The following is a 25,829-nucleotide window of genomic DNA, read 5'->3' as shown; positions in this document are numbered from 1 at the left end:
CTACACACTAAGTACTACAATAAAGTACTAGAAAATATAAATATTTAGTATGTTTAGTATCTCAAGTTTGTTTTTACAAAAAAATACTTGTATGCTTAATTAACATATCAGTCGTCTCCGACATTAAAATTTTGTAGGAGAAAGAAAAGATGGGAAAAAATTTTCATTTATGGAATATGGTAATAATATAGAGCTATAAGATAATCAAAAGAATTTGATGAGAGATATTGAAAACTCTGCACTGTTTGAGACATTGTTGAGAATTTTGATATTAGAAGAGACATACAGGATGTGAAATTTCTGTGGTATATATTTTCCTGGAAATGCAAACATTGTCCATACAATGAAAGTCAATGGGGTCCAGTGTTGTTTTGGACCATATTGTATGGGCAAAAACATTATTCAAAATATCCTCTTCTATCCGCAGAAGAAAGAATGTCATACAGGTTTGGAATGACATGAGGGTAGGTAAAATATGACAAAACTGTCCAGGAGTCCTGTAGAAATATTACAGTGATCTCATGTGTGATATATAGACTACTACACATTCATAAAGTAAATATTAAAGGGGTCCTATTATGCCCTTTTATGAAATCTTGATTTTGTGTTTGGGGTGTACTAGAATATGCTTTCATGCTTAATAGTTAAAAAAAACACATTATTTTTCACATATTTTACATTATTATAGCACCTCTCTCCTGTTTCGATTAAGCCCCTCCTTCCAAAATACGAAATGTGCTGTGATTAGTAAGCTGGCCCAGTGTGCTGTGATTGGCACCGGTTCGGGAAATGTCAAGCCCATTACCATAACCGCGAGTTTCATCTGCTCAGGTGTAAATATTAAGGATGCCGTCAGTTTCAAACCAATTCAAGCCTGATTCAGACTTGAGAATGTTAAAATAAATCACAAAAACATGGTTATTTTCCCCAAGGGGCAGTAAACAGTCTTACAAAAGTGAGAGCTAACAAAACCTAGAGTTAACACTATATCAACACTAATGTTGGCTAGAAGGCAGGCAAAGCCAAACAGCTTTGCCCTTTGTTTACATCATGGCAACAACATAAAACTTATAATTGGAACTGTTAATAGAAAACGCAACTAGAAATAATAAGACATACAAGTTGCGATGTTGATCCACAAACAACAGATTGTCCCGACAAAGTGGGAACTGCTCCATTTAAGGAGAAGCTTTTGTGCGTAGCCTGCATTGAACTCTCTTATGTTCCAGAAGCTGTTCTAGGTCAAATGTGCAGCACACAGAAAAACGTTGGGGTTATAATGTTCAGGAACAGTGTTTAAAATACATTTTAACCTCTCTAAGTTTGTCAGCCTTAGGAAGGTTGGTCCCACTTTATATTAAGTGGCTTTAAGTACTATGTACTTACACTGAAATTAATAATTTGATACAATGGACTTATTGTGTACATACATGTTTTTACATTGTACTTATATTTTTAAAATACCTGTATGTAATTACATTTGTAATTACAGTGTTGACCCTTCCCTTATACCTTAACCCAGCCTTAAACTTAACCATACCAGCACACCTGTCCCTAACCTTACCCGTATCACACCGCAATAGCAGCAAAAGTGTTTTACAATAAAACATGAACACAAGTACATTGTACTTATTTTTCGATGTAAGTACATAGTACTTAAAGCCACTTACTATAAAGTGGGACCGGAAGGTTAAACAAAAAAGTTTTGGAAAAGTGATAGAAAACCAGCGTCTCTTTGACACAGCAGCAGCTCAACCAGGCCTCGTCCCCCTTTTTAGCAGACTCTGTGGGCGCGGATTATTTAAATGAGTAACACTATGAATTCACAAGATCCGGAAAAAACGCGCTGTAGTCCAAACAAGCTATTCGTTGTAGTTCTTGGAAAGTGAATACTGTTAAATAAATTATCTCTCTTTGGAGTGGACTTTGAGCTTTGTAACCTTGCAGATCTTTTTTATGCTCTAACAGCATTACACACAAACTAAAGTTGAAAAAGTGAAAAAAACATGATAGGACCCCTTTAAAGAAACATGAAGGAGTTAAAGGCACAATGCATAACTGCTGGAAGAGAGTGAGCTGAGCTCCAGAGTTCTGTGATTGTAAATATGAAGGCACAGTCATCATGGAGGATTACAACATTGTTATTGTTTGGGTATAATTGTTGCATCACCAACAATGCTTGCCAGTTACAGTAACATTAACAGCATGAATAAAAATGTAAATAAGTGAATCTTATTGTCATCATTTCGTCTTAATATCTCTGTGCTGTCCGGGATAAGTCGGTGCAGCGGTATAAATCATGCCAGAGCGGATAAATTAGAATTGACACTAATAGCTTTGTAAAAATATGCGCACACTGTAAGCATAAGGGTATTTCAGATCAATCCCAGCATGCCCCTGATCCGCCTTTTAAGGTAAAGGCCTGGGACGCTGACACCGCTTCTTCTGTGATGCAACAGGACCGAGAGATATCACAGCTCCAAGCCACCTGTCAATCTTCCATCCACCTCCCTGCGGACTCCCCACCCACCAAAGCCAAATTGCAGCTGGGCGTGCGTGTGCGAGTGTGTCGGGGGGCTCGAGGGACGCCGCACAAAAGAGCGGAGAGCTGACCAGCGCTCAGGTGAAATTGAATTGGAAATCTTCCATGGCTCGTTAGCATAAGAAAGGAGCGTGTGGCTTTAGACAAAGACTCCTCTTCTCATGCAGAAAATCAATCTCTCCTGGGGCCCGGCTATTGTTCATCTCCGCAGTACAGGTGTCCCTTCAATGGTCCTTAATCAAAAGTGTCAAAACAAAGTTAGGAGTTATCTCCCCACCGCTGTCTGTTGGACCGCGTGCACGCGCCTGCGCACTGTGGAAGGATGCGTGCGTGCAACTTTGGCTGATGTGGATAGATGGAGAAATTCAGGTATGCATCACAAAACTTATTGATATTTACCTTGCTGTGCTCTCCAGGGCTGACACAATAATTGGTTTACAGCATAGAGGGAAACAGAAGTGTCCTCAATGGTCAATGAATGTCCCTCAAAAAGCGTCAGCACAACATCACTTCACTGTTGAACATGCCAAAGGGGCCATGGCAGCCCGTGTGTGTTTTTCTCTAAGCAGGGACACCAGGAATTGGCTGAGTGTATTGAGGCTGTAACACAATAAAGTGAGATGGAGAGCAGTGGCCGCAGGTCTGTTTGCAAAGCACAGATTAAATAAACTGGAATGAAAAACAGCAACCTCCTTTCTGAAAAAGAGCTGATGTCCACCGTTGTGTGATGGCAACATCCATCCAAAAGACCTTAAGGACACAGATGAGATGATCCAAATCGAGAAAACTAAGGAGATGTAATCTAGATATGACGTAATTCTCACCAATGAGGTTTAATGCAAGAGATTTAACCTTTTAATTATGGCGTCTCCGATAGGACATCCTCATCTTGAGCATCTCCAGACCTCCTGCAGTTAAAGCCGATCTCCCCAGGGTCCGCCCTTCCAAAACCCATCCTCTCTGGTCAGGTCCCATGGGCCATCCTCATGCAAACATTGGGTTGATTAAAAATCACTTAATAGAAGAGAAAAAATAAAGCTGTCTCATCAGCTTGACGGTTCTGCAGAGACCCATGGGACATCAGCCCTGAATAACACAGTGCTATATTAGAATCCAGCACATATGGCTCATAAGAGATGATTAGGCATACATGCTTCTGTCAGTGCTCCGGGGTTACACCTTCTCTTCCTTTCCCTGCTCTAGACGCTGTAACTTTAAGGTGAATTGTCCTTTAACCTTAATGTTGTTAAGGATGGGTTAGGGTTATAGCAGCCATATCACCCTGTAGCCCAAGACTGCTTGCCCACTGAAGCTAAGCAGGGCTGAGCCTGGTTAGTACTTGGATGGGAGACCTTCTGGGGAAACCAGGTTGCTGCTGGAAGAGGTGTTAGTGAGGCCAGCAGGGGGCGCTCACCCTGTGGTCTGTGTGGGTCCTAACGCCCCAGTGTAGTGATGGGCACACTATAATGTCAAAGAGCGCAGTCCTTCGGATGAGACGTTAAACCGAGGTCCTGACTTTCTGTGGTCACAAAAATCCCAGGATGTCTTTCGAAAGAGTAGGGGTGTAACCCTGGCATCCTGGCCAAATTTGCCCAGTGGCCTCTGTCCATCATGGCCTCCTAATCATCCCCATATATATACTAATTGGCTTCATCACTCTGCCTCCTCTCCACCAGTAAGCTGGTGTGTGGTGGGCGCTCTGGCGCAATATGGCTGCCGCTGCCGCCGCATCATCCAGGTGGATGCTGCACATTGGTGGTGGTTGAGGAGATTCCCCCTACTATGTAAAGCGCTTTGAGTGTCTAGAAAAGCACTATATAAATGTAATGAATTATTATTAAGGAACAAAACCTTAGGTTTTGTACACCCCAAACCTGTATGACTTAGTTTCTTCTGCAGAACACAAAAGAAGATGTTGGTAGATATTTCTCAAAATACCTTATTTTATGTCCTACAGAAGAAGAAGAAAGTCGTATGGGTTTGGAAACGAGTCAATAAGTAAATTACAGAATTTTCAACTATCCCTTTAAATGCTGTGTGGTTCTTTTATTCTTATTCAACTAACACCTGACAATGGATGAAAAAGGAGCCACCCATAAATAAATGTGGAAATTGAATGTTCTGGCTTTGTGACAAGTGTGTCAGCCTGAGATGGCGTGAACAGGTGGAGCCATGCAGCTGGGGATGACAGGACAAACGTGATGTCACTGAAGTCCTTCAGTCCATCACTAACAGATGGTGGATCTCCCCTGACATTCATCAACACCCAACATAAGAGCAAAGACACACCATTAAAAACAAACATATATCTTTCAAACAAAAAGGCAAAAGCATCTTAATAAAAATGATTACAACAGCAGCAATAATCCTAAATGATTATTTTATTTTTTAAATATTGTTGGGGTATTGTAATAATAATACATTATTAGTAGTAGTGTTATTATTATTATTTTAATATTTTAGAAATAAATACAAATTATATATATAGTGTGTATATATATATAAACATATACATATAAGCTAACCACTACGCTATAATGCACATAAGCCACCACTACGCTACTCTGACAGTGATAGCAGCGCTTTAAAACAATATGAGAACCTGTGTGTGGGTAGTCAGTGAAGAGATGCTACGAGAGCAGGGCAAGTGACAAACACGGTTCACATACACAGATAAATATGTGAGCAGCAGCACAAGGATCAGATCTGAGCATAAAATTGGAACTCGGCATTAAGACCTGTAATGTGAACATAGCCCAGACATCTGACGTGAGACTCAGGGGGACACTTGCTAACAAAAAAGAGATCAAGGGGGCATGACAAAAACAGAGCCGCCAGTAATCCCTCTGGCAGCTATATTGGATCAACCCTAATCTGTCTGAAGATGAAGAGTCTACAGTACCTCAGTAGGATTAGATCTAAAAAGCCTCTCTATGTTACCTTCAACCTCTGACTCCAAAGCCTCAAGGGCTCCGTCTCAGCCTTCTCTAAGTGAAACTGACCCCAGTCTAATGGACACACACTGTCAAACCAGAGGCTGCGAGCTCTGGCACCACACTAAAGAGGCCGTTTCCCTTGTACACATCAGAGTATATTATACAAACCTGTTAGAATTGCTTTTCATTCTTGATCACATAACATCACGATTGACGCATTATTGCCAGACATAAAAACACCAAGAGATCATCGAGAGGTCTATAAGTCTGCAAACTCTGTATGCTGCTGGGAAGAGTAGAGTAGAAATATTCATTTTAAGAGCTTAAATACACAACAGATTTTTGCCCGGATTTGTGCCTCCATTTGCAGACTGGAAGAGTCTGTGAAAGTTGCAGAAAGTCTGCAGATCTGAGAAAGTTGATAGATTTAGCAGAAAATCATGTAGTGTATGATGGGCAGATACTATGATTCCATCCAGCCGGAGGACAGCGAACAATTTTGAGCTGATTTTAGAACACACATCGTTTTAATTTGTCATGCGTCGCTGTCTCCTAGCAACAAGGCATACATTTCTGTATAAGTTTATTGTGTTCGGAATGACTGGTTGTGTGTGATGCCCAGTCGTCTAGTGTGTGATGCCCAGTTTTTCTCTGTAACCATTTACAAAGTCAACAAGCGTATGATGCCTAGTGTATTAAGATCTGTTCAGATTTTGAAGTCATGTAGTGTTTTCTAGCCTTGAACCATGGCATACTGGGGTCAAAAGCCATGGGATGAGCAAATTGACTTTTTTTTGCTAACACGCTAAAACGTTTAATCATATGCCATAACTTCAAAATCGTAGAGGACGCTTCAAAAAAAGATCCAATGTCAAAGTCTCAAAGCCTCATAAAGAGGATCAACAAGCTGAAAGCCACATGAGGTGTGTGAGTAGGAGCACAAACATTTTTCAAAGTGGGTGCTGGAGGAGGAGGGCGAAACATTTTTGACTCCGCTTGATTATTTCCATGTCAGAATGACATTGGAAATGACAACTTCACTGGCTGACACTGAGAGATGGACAGCTCTGACGGCACCACAACAGTCAACAGTCGATGAGTTCACACTCTCCTTTAAAACCAACGTGACTGACAGGAAACATGCAGCAATGTTGTTCCATTCACTGAGCTCACAATAGAGCATGAACAATGGAAAGAAACCAACAGAAAAGAAAGAGGACAAAATTGCCAAAAAACAACTCTAATGTACAATATAATCCAAGGTAAAAGACAAGACAGCGACTAATCGTTGCAACAAGGTTACCGCTGAATATTTATTATACATAAAGAAGACGTTTTCGCTTGTAGATGCGTGGAAAAGCAGAACCTTAAATAACAGTCATTAGTAGTCTGCTGACCCGTGAACAACCTGTATTTCTAAGGATGGGGCAAAGCGGTGCTCGGATCAAACTCTGAGCCGCTCAAGGTGAAACTGTTCCTCATGAGGCAAAGCGTGTTGAGATGAAGGGAGAGATATAGTGTGCTATTGAAAAACAAGGAGAAAGAGAAAGCAATCAGAGACCAGATGAGTGTGAATCGTGACAGGATCTCCCCAGGGTCAGGAAACAATGTCACCTCCCACACAAAAACACTCCTGGGGTCAGCAGAAAATACACCAGGCTGGCCAACATGTTGTCAGACTGAAAATACAAGAGCAGGGTGGGAGAAAGTCAGTGAAAGTTGAGCACATTAGAAAATGGGAACATACATGTACAGAGATGAGCAAAGCATCATGTGGAGAATGAAAGCAACAGATTACAGAATTTCTATACTGGTCCATGCTGGTTTATGGATCAACGACAAAAAGGAGTGTCCACAATAAACATAAGGGAAATCTTTTGAAAATCAAGCTTAAAACATTACTCTAATGAGAAAATTACTCTTTGTAGTGATGTTGGTTTCTGAGAAAAAAAATACAGTTTTCAAGAAAAGTTTACATTTAATGACCAAAAATGAAGAAGAATTTTTTTAATATAATATTTATATTAATATATGAATTAAAAGAATCATATGAATTGTTAATTAAGTTTTATTAATTATAAAAATTTTGGGGAGACATGACATTTTAAAACCTGAACTGAACTAATCTTGCCATGATGCCTTTCCCCAAAAATCAATAAGCACTGAAAGCATGTATTTAAATTATTTTATAATTTTTAATAATAAAAGATTATGCCAAATTACTTTACTCAATACATTACTCAAATTACTATGTTTCTTTTCTTATCCTCCTTTAATGAGGCTGTTTTTCTTCATCATAACAGGACAGTCCGATCGACATTTATGATCGTGGGCCTCCTAAAATATGAAAGTGAAATGTAATTATAGAGAAATAGTTGCATTATTTGCAATAGTTGCAATATTTTTATAACAAAAATATATAAATATTAAATAAAATTAATAGATGCAGACAAAAAAAATTGCGTGATGTCACTGACCCAGGACTAAAAAATAATGGTTGACCAAAGTAAGTCTGGGTGGTCAAGTTTGAGAAGTCATCTTGGCAGAGCTGAAGGAAAAGGAAATGAAGATGAAGGAAATGAGAAATGGTGTAGATGAATAGGTGGGACGGTGAGGGCAGATAAAATGAACTTCGAATATGGAGTGAAAGAGAGACAGGTGTGCTGCGGGGAATAAAATGACATAATGATGGAGCCACGGAATGATGGAGGGAAACTCTAGATAAAAAAAGGAGTGAACGGAGAAAAGAGTGATGGGTAGAAAGCTGATTTACATCAAGATGGGCATGACTGTAAATGAGAGGCTCCTCTAGGGATTGTGACTAATTAAAGTGTCCTCTTTTAAAGGGGCTGAGATCAGACTGACAGGCAGCTGTTGGGAAATGCTCAGTGTCAGAGGAAACATCCCATTATGCATTGCTTTCACAGACCATCCAACCCGATCCCTAATTACAGTCTGGCCCAGTCAATGTCACTTAGATTCACAAGCGGCAACATTAATGTGCCATTCACACATACATTAAAACATATAAACGTACATACTCTATATGTGCACTGAAATCAGAGCCCTGTCACTCAACCCGCGGGAAATCAATTTAAAAACGACCACAGCTACACAAACACAAAACAGCATACAAACTCACAGTGTTGTTATGATACGTTATGGTTCTTCATCTCTTTCTGCTGACCTCTGAGCGGAGTGAGTTCAAAAGGACCCGCACACAATCTCGCACAATCTAGAAATGCTGAAACTAGAGGGGAATTGGATCACCTCTGAGCTGACCCAACCACGGTGACCTCCAGCTCTGTGTGCCCTCTGGCGTTTCAGGGCATCCAATCCTGACCCCTCGTCATCACCTCGCTCTTTCCCCTGTCTGGTCTGTGCTCGAATCTCCATAAGATCCTGTCAGATCACATCTAATACACCACAGCTCTGATGAACCATCTCTAGCGGTTTCCTAAATGCTCAAATAGGCAGAAAACGTCCCGTCTCAGGCCACACACAGAAAAGTCATTACGCGTAGTTATATTGTCTTTCATCTAAACACATGCTCGCTCGCTCGCGCACGCGCACACACACACACACACACACACACACACACACACACACACACACACACACACACACACACACACACACACACACACACACACACACACACACACACACACACACACACACACACACACACACACACACACCTCCTTAGTATGCATCCATAACAACAACAACATTTTCATCTGCATGCCAACGCAACAGTCAATGTGCATGAGAGGACTTTATGATCAGCACGCTGTTTAATACTTCATGAAGTCCTGTTGTCCTTCACTGTAGTAAGCAGAAATGTTTTGTCAGTCATTTCAGATACTGTTTCAAACATGACAGACCACACACACATTTGGAGGTATGAATATTTAAAATGCTTTACGGGGTTTACCATATAGCATATAGTACGATTAGATTGGCATAATGCCGTTTTCATTTCAACATTTTCATGGGCAAGGAAATGGATTCCAATGTTTTATTTATTAATTTAAAAAAATCTTCAGATTATTAGTGACTATGTTAAAGGAACATTCAATACTAAGCTCAATCAATAGCATTATGTTGATTACCGCAAAAAAATTACGGTGAGGCACTTACATTGAAAGTGAATGGGGACAATTTTTGAAGCATGACACATAGGCTATAATTTTCTATAAGCGCTTACATTCATTCTCCAGTTAAAACTTGTGTATTATTTGAGATGCACGCTCCTTTTTATGGTTGTTTTAAGGTTTTAGGTGTTAGGTTTTCATTGAAGTTGTAAAATGTAATATAACTTTACACCGAACCGGATAGTAACTGATTTTTTTTCTTACTAAAATCATGTAAATCAGGCATATTGTTCATGTTTTGTTGAAACACCATTGAGAGTATTTTAACAGTCACTTCCATTTGAACTGCCTCACTGGAACCCAGATTTTGTTTCGTAAAGAAAAGGAGAAATTAAATGAAATTAATTTTTGTGGTAATCAACATCAATGTGGTAATCAATAAGTATAACTTGAAACGCCATATTCAAAACTTCAGAAGACAAGTCCCAAAAAAGCATCCATCACATCTGAGTCCCACCGTGGACCCCTTCAGAGCAACTCGCAGCTCTCCAACCAACTAAAATCTCCCTCTGTACTCAGACTTGCCTTTAATAATCCAAATGAATGGTAGGCTGGTAATAAAACAGGATAGGTGCAATACGGGAAGATAGTCACCTCACGGGTCAGAGCGCTAATATGTTTTCTGTGCTACTCTACATATTCAACAAACCTCATAAAATGAAAGAGAGATGGAAGATAAAGAGCCGAGCGCAGCCAGTTCAGCATTCATCCCGTCATTAAGGCCGGCGCCTTTGAATGCGAGCTTTTGCGCAGAAAGACGGATCCTCTCGAAAAATCTGGCGAAAACTAATTCCATTAAAAAAACAATTACAGAATTGAATCCATGTCCCGCTCTGAGGTCATAACTGCCTCTCACCTCTCCATGGTTACTGTTTGTCTGTGCGTTGAGGTAATTATGGGCTGTTTAGTCGAGACCTCAGTGTTTGTGTAGCAGGCCTCAGTCTCTGCATCTGCATGTTACCACGGCTACCCCTGCGGCTTTGTCTCACCATGACCTGTATAATGAGTGTCACATTAGCAACACAACAAATCAAAACCCACAGCTGTCAGCCATATTGTGTCATCCTCTTTTAATTAATATGATAAGTAATGCTTATTAGACGAGTCTGCTTCTTTATCGCTTTTCAATTTGCGCAAATTTAGGCAAGGCTCGAAAAAAGGGGAAGCAGGGCTTTAGGAGAAAGAGCGTCAATACGCGCTGATGTTTTACACCATCCATTACGCTCCACAAACACACACACAACGCCAGCATTAGCGCTCATTCAGAGCCTTCCCTCAATGAAAACTTCCCATTTCCTGCAAATTGGGAATTCTTATTTTTCATGCGGCAGGAAAAGTTGCTGGAGCTAATCGCGCCTCATTTTTCTGGATGACATCCTGATGTCTTTGAGGAGACGGAAACGTAATCACTGGCCTGTGTCACCTCTACGCTGACACCCGAACCTTTGCTCCTCGAAAAGGAGTGAAGAGCAAGCCCCAGCTGACAGCGGCACATGAGCTTATGAGAGACTGTGATTAAGCGAACACTGCTAATCAATGGAACATTCACTTGGTTTCCTGCACCATAGCTCATTCCCAACTCGCCCGTAATTGGCCTATTCTCTGGTAAATAAGATGAGTTCGCATCCCACTACAGCAATTGCCAAAATCACTCACATCCCTGTCTCACATACACACAACACCCCATGCGCACACATCGAAACATACAAACAGGCGTGACTGGATCTGCATGGTCCAGGAGGATATGCATACACCTTCAAAGAGAGAAAGTGTGTGTGTGTGTGTGTGTGTGTGTGTGTGTGTGTACTAAAATAGAGTGTATATTTTCTTTGGAGGTCAAATTGAATTTGATTAGCGTTCAAAAACTGAGGACCCCTGGATATGGCAATGACTGCACAAACAATAGGAAGAAAATGTGATCTGAGGTAAGGACAAAATGAACTGAAATTAAGGCCTCCTTCAAATTTGATTTCAGTTTGCTAAGGTGTAGATTTTCATTATGGAGTCAAATTGTCTTCCAGGCCAAATGCACAGCTCAAGCACCACCAACAAACAGAAAGGAGAACATCTTCACATCTTTCTCTTGCTACTTCTTCAACCACTCTGTATGTTCCAACAAGTGCAGTTGAAGTTTCTTAATCACTGACCACCAATACCTCACATACTTGATCCTAATCGATTAATATATAAAAAAAAACATTCAAATGCAATTCACACATACAATGAGCTGAATACATCTATTCTATGAGCATGTTTTTAATTTCTATATAAAAAATAATTTCGACATTTTTAGGGGCATAAACTCAAACATTGTCAGGGCGATGCAACTTTTACCAATATTATTCTATCCTATTAAGTAGTTTGTCATTTCTTAATAAATATAATAATATTTTAACAAAACTTCTGTCTGCCAAACCAAAGTCATATGGTGCAAGCAAGAAGAAGAAACAAAGTAAAAGTACATTTCAAAGAACAATTTAAATTGTCTTTTTCTTTCGTGAACACTCTTACAGTGTCATTAAACCTTTGACCAGAACAATTAGGTTTAAGACTAGCAAGTTCTCCAACCTCTTCAACCAAATAAAGCCATTTAGCTTGGGAGCGAAATCTCCACTACATCAATTAAACTCCATGTTGATTAACCAGTTTTGAGATAAACAAATAAATGAAGCGAGTCACCAAATCCTGTAAATTGCACTGTCTGTGCTGCAGTGACAGAAATGTAAGTGTCACTCTATTTAAGAGAACAGCACTTGTGTCGAAATAGACGCCATTACAGTCCTTTCCATGTAGCACCATTGACTCAAAGCGTACTCTCTGACAGGTGTGTGTGTGTGTGTGTGTGTGTGTGTGCTGCCATCACTTTACCTGTCAGAGCGCGCACACCTACCCTCTCACTGTCAACAACCCTCAGCATTCAAGAGCACACTAAACACCATTACAGATAAAACATACGTAAATATTAGTGCAGTGAGTGTTTGTGGGGTGCCCAGCGCCTTGAAACAAAACACAGGCATACTGTGAGGTCCACACGAGTAAAACGCCTCACTTAAATGTCGTACTGAGCTTATTTCATTAAGCAGGTCAGGGTCAAGCTTCAGTGGGTGTCGTGGGTGCAGCGCACCAATGGCCAACAAAACAGGCACACGCAGTATTTGAAATATATAGGCTAGTAAAATTATTTCAAACAACAAGAAAGCTTTAGCTAAACATTTAATGAACAATTTCAGACTATTTTACATTGATTTTCTTTTTGTCAGCTATTTGATATGGGCTTAGTTGAATTTCTGCCAGCAAATCCAGGCTGTCTTTCTTTTTTCACACATACCCCAAAAAGCAAGCTGGGAAAATTTTTTATAACTTTGTTTTAAACACAGTATTAAAAACATATCTTTTCAAATTTGCTGAGAGATATCAAATTTCATGAGGGAAAAATATTACAAGCACATTCAGAAAAATAAAAAGCAAAGGACATCTAGGCTGACCATCTGTAAAACTTGCCTAATGATCTGATTGTGAACTCCAGTCTGACTTCAAAATGGTTACCGGTAATTGACTGTACTTTGACTGTGGATGAACAGAAGACAGATTTTAGTAAGAAAAACGCTTACACTGGTGTTAGACTGCTGGAATATTTTCTAACATGGATAACAAAGCAGAGCAGGTATTAACCAGAAATAGCATGAATGACAGTGGGGAAAACATGATTAATATTAACACCTTTGTGTGAGCTCTTATTAAAAGGACTGTCCTTGAAAAATAAATAATTTTAAAACTCTTGCAAAGGCAAGTGCCATTTAAAACTAGAAATGTACCACTCTTGTTCTCACTCTTTCATGTCAAAACACATATGAATGGATCTCTCACCATATATATATATACACACACACTTACTATAGTAACAGTAAATTATGCATAATTACATGCAGCTAACCCTAATCCTAAACCTAACCCTATAGTAAGTACATGTAGTTAATTATTATTACTCAGTACTTAAATCTATACTTACAATGTAAGGAGGACACCTTAAAAAAAAGAATAATAATATTTTTGTTCAAAACAATGTTTTAAAATTTCCGTTATCCTTTACATTTTGCCATTTCATAAATTGTTTTGTGCTTTATAACTGCTGTAATGTATTAATTGCTGAAAATCATTTAACCCTGTTCACTCATACAGTGTGACAACATGCCCCTGCTATATCAACATGCATCTGATAAATCTGCTTTCAGTGACAGTGGACATTTTTCATAGCTTCTTTTTGTAGCCAAAATATAAGCAAGACAAATATAAATATCCCGAGAAATATCCACTTGTTAATTATAATATTTACTTAAGCACATTTTAATATATTGTTCAGTATAATATATAGACAATTTTCCATCGATTTCTTCTTTTCAGCTAATCCAGGCTTTCTGTCTTTTTTCACATATCCAACAGGCAAGCTGAGAAAAAAAAAATAACTTTTAATATATATATATAAAACCACATTTCTATTAAAAAAAATATATTATCAAATTTGCTAAAAAGATATCTAATTTCATAAGAGGGAAAGTGAAATTAATTTGAATGCTCAAAGTATTGTTTTAAAGATAGAAATCAACAAGTTCATATTACGTCTAAGATTATGCCATGATAATTAATAAATATACTGTATGGCCACACTAATCACTGACTTGCATAGAAAAATCACACAGCACACTGGAACACTTCTTAAAACACTAAGAAGAAAAAAGGGAATATAAAAACGTGTGCTTAAAACAGATAAACCTGTAACCTTATTGTGCTACAAGGCAAGCCAGAAGAAAAAGAATAGACCTCATCCAATACTGACTCAACCACAAGAGAAGAGACAAATTAGGGAAGCAATTCACACAAACTGGCAAATAATGCTATCAACATCACATCAGAAAGTCAGCAGACCTCCACTAATTCTCTCCCTAAATGTGAAAAGACAGACAAAAGGAGATAAATGTTAGAGAGGTAATAGTCATGCATCATCTCCCTTACATACACAAGCCGTCAATAGGACTGCAAGGTCTTGACGCTAATCACTGGTGTTAGATAAAACTGTGAGGGTTAATGGTCCATAGCTGTGCAGCACATGAAGGATCAAGATAGCAGCCAGGCCTCTGTATCACTGCCCTCAACAAATCCATCTCTCGCTCTCTCAATGTTGGAGGGCAGAGGACTTGTTAGGTGGGGGCAATCGATTCAAGCAGAGAGCACTCTTTTACAGCCCAACATTCAAAGCTGCAAAACTTATTGTAAAGTCAGCGGCTGAAAGGGAGGGAGTCTCGCCCTAAAGCGCTCCCTTTTGTACCCCTGTCACCTTCGTTCCAGATTTATAATGCTCTATTACAAAAGTGTGCATCGAAAGCCCTATTCAATTAGCCTATCAAATTCTTTACGGCCAGATTGTGAATGGGTTATCAGAGCTGGAGATAAGAGAATTTACAGTGCTCGTAATGATTCACAACAAAAGGGTTTGCGCACGCTGTGTGTTGCCTGCGCCTTTATTAAGAAAACAAATAACCTGTCCAAAGTTAAATCGCATTGAAACACAGTAAAGCAACATTACATAACAGTTAGTTACAAATTTGACTATTCATTTAAATCGCATTTTACCACATATAACCATCTGGTGTGTGTGTGTGTTACATATATATCACTGGTGTTAGATAAAACTGTGAGGGTTAATGGTCCATATGGCTGTGCAGCACATGAAGGATCACACAAAGGCAGTGTATATAAAATACACACACAGCTTATATAATAATAAAGTATTGTGTATTATTTATATAGCCTTTATATAATTTAAAATACTTTAATATTCAAGTTTTTTAAAAATATATTAATAAATATTAATAACTATTTAAAATATATATATATTATTAACTGATCTTATTTATTTATATAGCAAATTCATATATATATATATATATAGTATAGCAGTACATAGCATAATACTATTAAAAAAACTGGATACTTTACAAGGAATTATCTCACTTAGGCACACATACACACACACACACACACAGACCTCAGGCCAGCTTTAACATTCATATTCAAACCATAGACCCGCATGTCTCAATTCTGAATGACAAATAGATTGTGACGACTAGAAAATAGCACTCAATTTCCTTTTCACTAATGCAGCCAATACACTGTCCCCCGGATCGATGGAGATGCGCCGTGAGACGCTGACCATTACTGTGATTGAATCTCCACTTTGACGCTCTGATATGGAAGAGACTGTGGTACTTTAAGTACAGCGCCTCTTTTAGGCCGAGGAGATGGATTAATATAGTCTCTTTGCTATGAAAGATGGCCCAGCTCTGAATAGCGGATCTGTCTCCGCTAATGCGCATCACATATAAAAATACACTCGCTAAGTAAAGCAGCGAACTGGCAGTCAGAGCTGATGTCAATTTAAAAAGAAGTAAAAGCACATACAAACACTCATGCCAAAAAAAGTGTGCATGACCTGTGACCCTGTCAAGCTGCATATATAGTGTGTGCAAGCAAAGGAAAGGATATCTGCTATAAAAAAAAATGAAAATGAAAAACGCCTGGACTGTTTACCTGAGAGGGAGTGGTTGACATTTGGACATCTGTCAATCAAATATTCAATAGTAGAGCCCGATAGTGGGCACGGGTCTTTGTTGTCATGGATACGGCTGTAGGTAAAAATGGTTCCTCATTCAGGTAGCAGGGGTGTGTTCCCATGCCAACGCCCATCTATTTATGAATGTAGTAAGAAACAAGATTAATATTTCCTTTCACCCATGTCTGTATGTCACATATTGTTTTATTTATTTATGTCTGTGTGTGTGTGTGTGTGTGTGTGTGTGTGTTTAGCCATGTCTCTCTGAACGGGAGGTAGCAGTGAACAATTGCACATATAATGGTGAGACAATTTCCTGTCACTATACTTTAAACGTCATTTTTGAATGAATATTACCTACATTTAAACATGTATTGAGATTATTGCTTTGCTCAAGCATAGTTGAATCTTGGGAAGGTTTGAAATTCAAAGTTCTTTAATTAAATCTGTTTTTTTTGGGGGGGGGGGGGGGCGGGGGGGTTATTGATTCAGCTTTTGATATTTAATTGTAAAATAATTATAATCTTAATTAACCACAATAATGACATTTGCACTTTTGGTAATGTATGGTGAGTTATTTTTGCTGGATAAACAAAGGGAAAGAAAGTCAGTGTTATTAATTATTGGGCAACATAATCATGCATCTTTTTTTCTCATTTTTATTTATTTATTAAATCGGAGTTAATTAGTTACTCTGTCTGTAAAGTGTATTCCGCATGTAGTCCAATTACAAATTGGCCTTTGCAAAACAAATAGGCAACTGTTCGACCTTTATAAAGCGAGTTTAATCAGCGCAGTTAGATCATGTAGTTGGAGCTCTTATAAGAGTCTTGCGCGCCCTCTTCGGGATCAAGCCAGCTACTGCACATTACCTGTTAAAGGGATAGTTCACACAAAAACGACCATTCTGTCTATTTACGATACTCACTACCATGTTGTTCCAAACATTGACTTTTCACCATTCACTTCCATTGTATGGAAAATAGATGCAATGAAAATAAATGATGACTGAGGCTGCAGGGCAGCATAAGATTGCTTGTGTGAACTACATGAGCATGAGTAAATGATAACAGAATGATCCTTTCTGTGTGAACTTTTCCTTTAAGAGAAACACATAGAGTTTAAAGGCCCCCTGAAATCAAAATGTACGTTTTTTAGCTTTTAGTATGAATATGTTAAGATTGCTTTAGAACACGCCAGCTTAATCATAACATTAATGAAAAAATATAAGCATTGCGCTACAATAGATTACGGATTTTTATGACGTCTGCACGGACTTCAGCTTCTCATCACATCTTCTGTCCAATCAAATGCTATCTACAATGTAAATCGTCCTGCCCCCTATGCTATAATAAATAAAACCTGGCCAAAGCGACAATCATTGACTCCTCATGGAGCAATATGGGTTTTTGCCAGGATTGATATTGTCCCGATCCGACCACTTTTTGAAACAACTCACGGCACGGATGTACATAATACAAATAAATAAAATTTCTCCAGTTAAATAGCAGGGCATTTATTTCGTTCGTTAGTCAAAGAGGTATTCTAGTGCTGAAATGTGTTGTTTTTTTAAAGGGGTGGTTAATTATGATTTAACTTTTCTAACTTCAGTTAGTGTGTAATGTTGCTGTTTGAGAATAAACAACATCTGCAGTTACAACGCTAAAAATTCAAAGCAAAGGAAGAAATTTGCTTTTAAAGAAATCGTTTTTTAAAGGGTAACTAAACACTAAACCAACTTTTTTTAGTTAATGATCTGTAAGAATGGAGCTTCATAAATGCTGTTCATTGATTCGAGTACTTTTTTTAACATTTGAGTATAGTGTTTTATTTTTCAAATATATGGTGTAAAAACGTCTGAGTGCTGCCCTCTTCAGGTCAAACGGAATCTCCTGAAGTAGGGGTACTCTCTGACGTAGGGTACTCTGTGACGCTACTCTGCCACGCCCCTGGCAGCCGCTGGTATAAAAGCATCTGCTTCCGTCAAAACCACTGTAGCAAGTCAGGAGTTGGAAATTGGAATTACGAGTAAACGATCAGGATAGCGTATTTTAGCATCTAGTTATCATAGCATTTATATAGTTATTTAGATTATTTCGTGTAGCCTAGGTAGTTATTTAGCATAGTTGTTAGTGTTGTTAGAAGCATAGTTAGTTAGTAGCATAGTATTGCATCAGTTAGAATAGTGTAGACTTTTAGCATTAGCTTTATCTGTGTTTAGTACAGTGGTTAGGCTGGTATAGGTGTAGTGTTGCCGGTAGCAACAGCACTGCTGGACTGCATAACTTTCCCCCAGACTTGGAAATTAGCGCCAGTGTTTAACTTACATGCACTTGTGTGCCAAACGCTGCTCTTCCTGCACGGACTCCACAACCGCCGGCGCGTTTTGCTGGATATTTTTTTTCACATAGCGGCAAAATATGCTTAACGGAGGTCAATAGTAATAATAATCCACTCAGATACTGGCCCCATTCTCTCTTGCCCGGCTGCTTCGCTAGCATCGTCGGATGCCGATCGCGATGCGGGAGTTAATGCGATGCGACACCGCAGTTTGAGCTCGTGGCTCGAATTGATATGGTTTTAGCTCTGTGTCCACAGACAATTCCTCCACTTCAGGGGAAGGTGGGGGAGAAAAGTCCTCGACTTCAAATGACCGCTCTGTTGCAAAGCTACTTTCGTCACTCCAGTCACTCTCTATCTTAGCAAGTCTGACAGCAGCTGTCAATCACTGCGTCACTGCGGGTCTGTCAATCACGCGCTCAGCCCCGCCCTCGGTTCGTCCGTTGGGGTCTGCCCACTTTTCCAGCATTTTTCAAATATTGCCAGTGGGTGGAGTCAGGCTCTGACCAGGGGTTTAGTTACCCTTTAAGGACTACAACAAACGGCTGGTAGGGACTACGCAACAGTATAGTCTGTAAGTGACATCACTAACCCTAAAATTTACATAAACCCCACCCCCGGAACACGATTTATAGATGTTCATGACAGAATATGCTAATCAATGACTAGACCGTTAACTCCACATAAGCTACATAAATTCCTCAACTAACCATTCAGAAATATCCTGTTGCATTCTACATGTTGTCACTTCTTGAGTCTCTATCATTTTCTGACTCCGGTTTGAACATAAAAGGCTAAACCTTCGGTAACTCTAGCCACCGCTTTGCTGATTTTCTCAACGAGCTCCCCCTACAGCTGCAGTGCGTATATTTTTCACATCACTGTCGTAAAGTCACTTGCGGCGCACCGGCGCCCTCCTCCCCCTTTCTACCGCTGCTCATGTGCTTTTGTTATGGTCGGAGCCGGTGTGGTGAACAAATGATTCCCAGACGCACCAACTTTATCATGTGGAACTATGTCTACCGAGGTGGGTAATACATCATACACAGTATCATTTAAAATTGACATGTACATTTTGTATTCCGTAAAGCAGTTCGTGTTTCTTGCTCTTTCTCGCTTCTCACGAGACTTCCTATTTTCAACTTACCGGGACGTTAGTCCCAATGTTGCAAGGCTGGTTTTCCGCCTGGGAACGCTGGGGGGAGCGGGGAAAGTAACCATTCTCACCAGAACAGATTATTTAACCATCCAAATGATTTCTAAACGGATTTATTACGTTGAAAAAGTTACCAAGTGCACCTTTAATTCTCAGTGCATGTCTGTGTGAGGTAAAAGGACACAAGCTGTTGTAGCTCCGCCCTCTGTGCCGCCCGGGAGCAGAAGTTAATTTGCATTTAAAGGGACAGACAAAAAACGGTGCATTTTTGCTCACCCTCAAAATGTGACAATTTTAACATTCTATATAAAAAATATCTGTGGGGTATTTTGAGCTAAAACTTCACATACACACTCTGGGGACATCAAAGACTCATTTTACATCTTGTGAAGAGGGTATTATACCACCCCTTTAATTAAGCTGAGTGCTCGTTGCCGCTGGGATCAGTGATGCGGATACAGTGTCTCTTGTGGCTCGTGAGTCGTGCACAGTCTTCACTCGGACACGCGCTTCAATCTATCGTCGTTGCTGAGACTCTATTTTTTCCGGTGAAATCACAAAACTAAATGCGCACAAACGTGTCCCTGCTTGATACAATCACTGATAAACATATTCAGTTTTGATGAGAAAAAAAAAAACTATACGAGTGAGCGGATTAGAACCCAAGAACCTCTGACTGCTTGGCAAAAGTAATACCACTAGCCCATGGAAGTTCACAAGCTTCAGCCGCAGATCTATGGATTTATAGAGGGTTTTCACACACGTCATCAATCCGGAAGTCAGCCATTTTGGAGGCACTGAACGTAAACAATGCCACTGAACTGAACTTGGCTGATTATTGCTGCTGAAAAATGGTCGAGTTTTGGTCTGTACTAATCGGTCGCACCGGGAAAATTTCGAGTTCTATAGACGGTCAAAAGTTAAAGAGAAGAGTGCAAAAAAAGATGAAAGAAGGCGTTTGTGGTTGAGAGGTACAGCATCAGCCACATGTGTAAATAGCGTTGACTATGGCTAAAATGTTGACGTGGTTAACTATGGCTACATTCACACTGTCAGTCCAAATCCGATTATCTTTGTATCCGATTGGAATCTGATCTAAAATTATGTCCACACTGTGTATCGCAACTGTTCAGATCCGATTTGTGTGTCCATGCAGCTCTTTGGCAATATGGCAATGACGTTGCATTGATGGAGAGGTTTGCATTTCCAATAGAGATGTTATTTTACAAAATGTAAATTTTACAACATGGAAATGTGTAGCCGCTGTGCAGGACTACTGCATTTTGAGCCTGCGGCAGAACTGTAGGAGGCTGTAAATAATCATTTTCTGCTCGTCCGGCACTTTGCAACAATACAGCCTTGTTTCGGCAGCGACTTTTAGCATGTTCCCTATAACAACGTCTGACGTTTACATTTTACGTGCGTGAGAATCACATACCACGCGAAATCTGATCAGAACGTTCAGACTGAAGCTGATGTCCTGATATGTGATTTGAATAGGATTTCAAACCACATATGGATGTTGCTTGAAACGGATTTCATGTGCTTTTTTGGACTGACAATCTGAACGTAGCCTATGTCGGGATAAGAAATAGAAGGAAGAATTGCAGTAAGGGCTAGAGAAGCTAGCGTGTTTGGATCTTTAACATATATTAACTTTAGTTTGTCAAAATGTCACGCTCTTTCCTGCTTACTAAGTCCTTCACAATGATTTCGCAGCTTCCACGTGTTTTTCCCGTGGTTTATTAGTGTAACAATATGTTCAGTAGTACATAAACAGTGCAATCCATGCTGTTGTTTACATCCGAGTGCCTCCATAATGGCTGCGCATGCGGGTTACCGCCCACAACGTGATGTCGGTGAAAACCCTTAATACAGCATTTCAGAATGTTTGTAAACAACAGGCACCAGAATACTTCCGGGTGGCAGAACGCGAGCGGCTTCTACTGACTAACTGAAGAGATCCAGCCGGCTACTGTAACCGTTACATAGTTAAAAACATTGTTGTTGATCAAAGATGAAACGATGATGAAAACGTGTTGTGTTTGGGGTTGCGCTGCCAGATATACAGCAAAAGGTGTAGGGTTTTATCGATTTCCTGTGGGTGAGGAGGTTATAACGAGTGGACGTCGTGTCGTCAAAAGTAGTGCTAAAAGTAGGAAATCTTAATGATCCCCTAAATTATGATTCATCCAATGTTTACCTTTCTGCTGCCAACCCTGCTTGCCCTTCAACTCTGCTATGATTTTGTAGATGGACCGTTTTGAGAATACACGAAGCAGAGCATTTATCTTCAGCCGGGGAAATTTGAGACTTATTAGTAAACTTGTCTCTTTTGAAGATCAGACTCATTGCCAGTCACTGCCTGAAGTAAAAGAGGGCTGCCAACTCTCACGCAATTGTCACTTTTCACACGCCACACATCCATTGTACTATCATAGTACATTATTTTTTTTATTTTATTTTTTACTGCCGACTGTGGGTCTCCCTTCCAAGCAATTTACTAGCGTTGCCATAGGAACGCTTCGGCTTTTGCCACCCGTCTATTATTGTTGTGACGTCATGGTGAATTGACGTACGTGAAAATTCCACTGATCTATATAGAATGACATTATATAGATCAGTGGAAAATTATCAGCACTAACAATATAGTAGATCTCATTAAATGGCAAATTAAACCAATATACTATTGAAATTGATTTCTGGACATCGTTATATTATTTTTTTCCGAATTTTTTTATTGTCATGCACATATTGTATATCTAAGCATTCTACAGCAAAAGGCCAATCACTATAAATGTTCATTCAAAATGTACAATAGTTCTTTAAAATACACCATTTAACTAGCCTGGGTTTCCCCATGCTGCCTTTGCGCAGTGCGATTTTATTCACGCTGAAAGGCAGTCTGGATACCATGCACCAGATTTTCGCCTCATTTAGGGAACCAATCACAGAACGGGGAGGGAGCAGCAAGACGATGACGACATCTATGCCACACAACTAAGCAGTTTGTTTATTATCCATATATACCTTCGACCCTCATGAATCTTGCACAAACGGCAATAGTCGCTGAACGTCACAAAAATATCTTACCCATCGTCTTCTTCCTTGTCTAATTTCTGTCGCTCTACATTCGTCATCTGGTATAATGGAAACGATTGGCTATGACATGAGCTACGTACAGGCGCATTTGATAGACATTCTCAACACCCAATAAACGGCGCCGGGCATTCGTAAACCACGCCTCAAATAAGAAAAAATGAACATGTGGTTCCCAGACCCAAGTCTCAACGAGAATTGGGTCTGGCGTTAGCCAGGCTACCATTTAACTGTAATATTTGTAGTATGCTGACAGGCAAATAAAATGTTAAACGTTATGAAAAGAACAGTATCGGGACAGTTAAAATCAATCCATTTAAGTCAGACGTCACCTAGTCTCAGCCTCAGACGCCACGTCACGCCCACGGAACGTTGGCTAAACGTCTGATGCATATGGTACACTTAACTGGAAACACTTCAGGAATGTCGAAGTCGTCATCTGATTGGTTGAATTTTATCGGATTTCCGGGGGGCGCGAGTGTCGCGTTTATTTTCGGTCCGCTGGGAAACAAAGCGCAGACGTGTGATTGCGGAAGAAAAACTGTTGTGTTTACATGAGTGACAATGCATTTATCAAGATCAGCTAAACGTAGAAAGTATGCGAGGTTTACGGCATAGACTCTTTAAGAGATGTCCAGGAGTTTTGTTTGAGGCACTTAGTGGAGACTTGTTGCACGCTGGTCTTTTGTTGTGGGGACATTTCCACGCCCCGAAAAGTGACGCTGAATGAAACGAACTGTAATTGGTTGTTTGACATGTCGGTCAAACGGCCTTATGGGCGGGCCTTGGCCAAAGAAAGCTGCTATAAATTCCAGACCTTCAGCCGTCAGTCTGAAGGTCTGGCTACGCGAGACTAGGGGTCACCAAACTCGGTCCTGGAGGGCCGCTGTCCTGCAGAGTTTAGGACTGGACTGAGTTTGGTGACCCCTGATTTAAGTTATAACTGGTGGGGAACGAGTCGTGACCCAAAATTGGGCCGCAAGTCCGTTTTGGGTGGGTAGCAAGCAGAGAGTGTAGGCTAGTCGAAAGAAACAAACGTAATTCTAAATGTTTTTCTGATGCGAGACTTTTATTTTGAAAGACGTGCGTAAAAGCTGTTGACAGATTTTAAGTAAAGCATTCTGCTGTCAAATAAAAAGTTGTCAGGCTATATGTCAGTGTCTTGTAAATTGTAACGGGGGGGGAAATTCTCACCTCAGAAAAACAAACCTTCCTGTCAGACAAACTTATAGCAGTTCTAGTAGCGCGTAACGTTACTCTTCAATTGCACGCGCAAATGATACAGAGCCGCGTGCTGTAAGTTAGGCTAACGTTATATCGCGGTTAGAGCGTCGAACTTGTTACCCGAAGGTCGCAAGTTCGATTATCAATTTCCAGCGAAACGCTTGAGCAAGACACCTATTCTAATCACTATAGCCCACTGCTCCGGACCGTGTGTGTGTGTTTTCACTACTGACTGATCCTAATGTGCGTGCACTAACTGATGGGTTAAATCATAGACTGTAAAAAAAAAGAAGGACAACGCACCTTCACTCTCTAGTTCCATTGTAGAAAAGTGTGTCCCAAATCCAATCCCAATATGGCGTTTACATTGCGCTGATTCGGGACTCGAGTCTGCGCAGTAGTGAGCATGAAGTGGATCCGCGCAGAGCCGCGCAATCAAGGTTCCGCCCATACTCCAGCAGAATCGGTTATTACATTTTACTGCAGAACAACTCATTATTTCGGTGTGAAATAAACAGTTATGAAAATGTAGAAATTTAAGTAAAAGCTCAAATCTCCTGCCGAAAAAAGTCCGTTGGTGCTTCAGTCACTACTCCGCTCAGAGAAGCTGTCAATCATGACGTCACACTCTCACTAAAACACCTTTGTATTATTTTGTAATTAGAGAAATGTATTTGATTTCAATACCCCTGTGTATATAGTTGTTCATATTTGTGTTATATTGCTTACTTTTTTTTTTTTTTACTTGTATTATTATCGGTATCTATATATTATACTTTTTTTTTTTTTTTTTTTTTTTTAAATAAATAAATATATATATATATATATATATATATATATATATATATATATATATATATATATATATATTGGGTTTTCTTGATCTTGTTATTGTTTTGTATTATTATTATTATTGGATTTAATTGTTGTATGTTTTGTTATTGAATAAAGCATTTAAACATTTAAAAAATAATAATAATAATTAACTAAAACCAAATATATATATATTATATAATAAAAAAAACAACACTTGAACTTATACATCAGCGTGATAAAACTACCTAAAAGACAGAAAACATCTTTGGAAAAATGTAATTTGATTGTTTAGTTTGTCGTTCGATTAGATCAGGCTACATGGCACACTTGGGTTACCTGCAGAGGAGAGGACAAATTCCGAGTTGGGGTTGGCACGTCACAATAGGTAAATCATGAAATTACCTAAAGGGAGCCTACCAATGAATTACATAGTTGGTACATTAGCTGGGAAGGATTAGCATGCATGTATGATGGTTATTCTATTCATTAGGGTCAGTTATATGCGTTATTAACAGCCAGGTCATTAGTATCGTGTAGGCTATTTACCATGGTAACTGTTACATTATCTTAACCCAAAATACAACTTTATTTCAACTTTGTGTTATTTTCCATATTTTTTATGACTGTCATACCAACTTAATAACTTTACTGTAATGAACAACTAGTTTGGGACTGCTATTTAATAGCCTTACCTTATAGGCCTTAGGCCTACTGTGTTAGTGATGATAATTTGTATGTTAAAATCTGTCCCCATGAAAATTAACCATGGTTTTAAGCACATATAATAATAAAAACATGGTTGTTGTAGTAACCACAAATTAACCATGGTTTTGCTACACTGGTAGCCTATTTGTAGTAAAACTGGGGTTATAAGGTAATAAATCTGCCACACACAAAAAAACATGGTTACAATTTTTTTACTACAATAAAAGCATGGTTAATTTTCTTAAGG

General features: G+C 39.4%; 1 protein-coding gene across 4 annotated transcripts in view; it reads right to left on the bottom strand.

Moving 5' to 3' along the window:
* rev1 (REV1 DNA directed polymerase) overlaps window positions 1–24,646 on the bottom strand; it is a 132,265-nt gene extending 107,619 nt beyond the window's left edge. For 3 of the 4 annotated variants that reach the window (XM_079618791.1, XM_079618788.1, XM_079618789.1), the window contains exons 1-2: window positions 24,365–24,646; window positions 16,221–16,376 (exon numbers count right to left, since the gene is read on the bottom strand). Coding sequence is in view for 2 of the 4 variants with exons in the window: in XM_079618788.1 (XP_079474914.1) it covers window positions 16,221–16,249 (29 nt within the window). In the remaining 2 variants the exon portion in view is untranslated. The remainder of the gene's footprint in view (window positions 1–16,220; window positions 16,377–24,364) is intronic. The other variant, XM_079618792.1, reaches the window with a different exon arrangement.
* Between the last annotated feature and the right edge of the window lie 1,183 nt (window positions 24,647–25,829).

The sequence above is a fragment of the Phoxinus phoxinus genome (assembly GCF_949152265.1).
Source record: "Phoxinus phoxinus genome assembly, chromosome: 7".
Lineage (NCBI taxonomy): Eukaryota > Metazoa > Chordata > Actinopteri > Cypriniformes > Leuciscidae > Phoxinus > Phoxinus phoxinus.
This window is presented reverse-complemented; position numbering and strand designations above follow the sequence as displayed.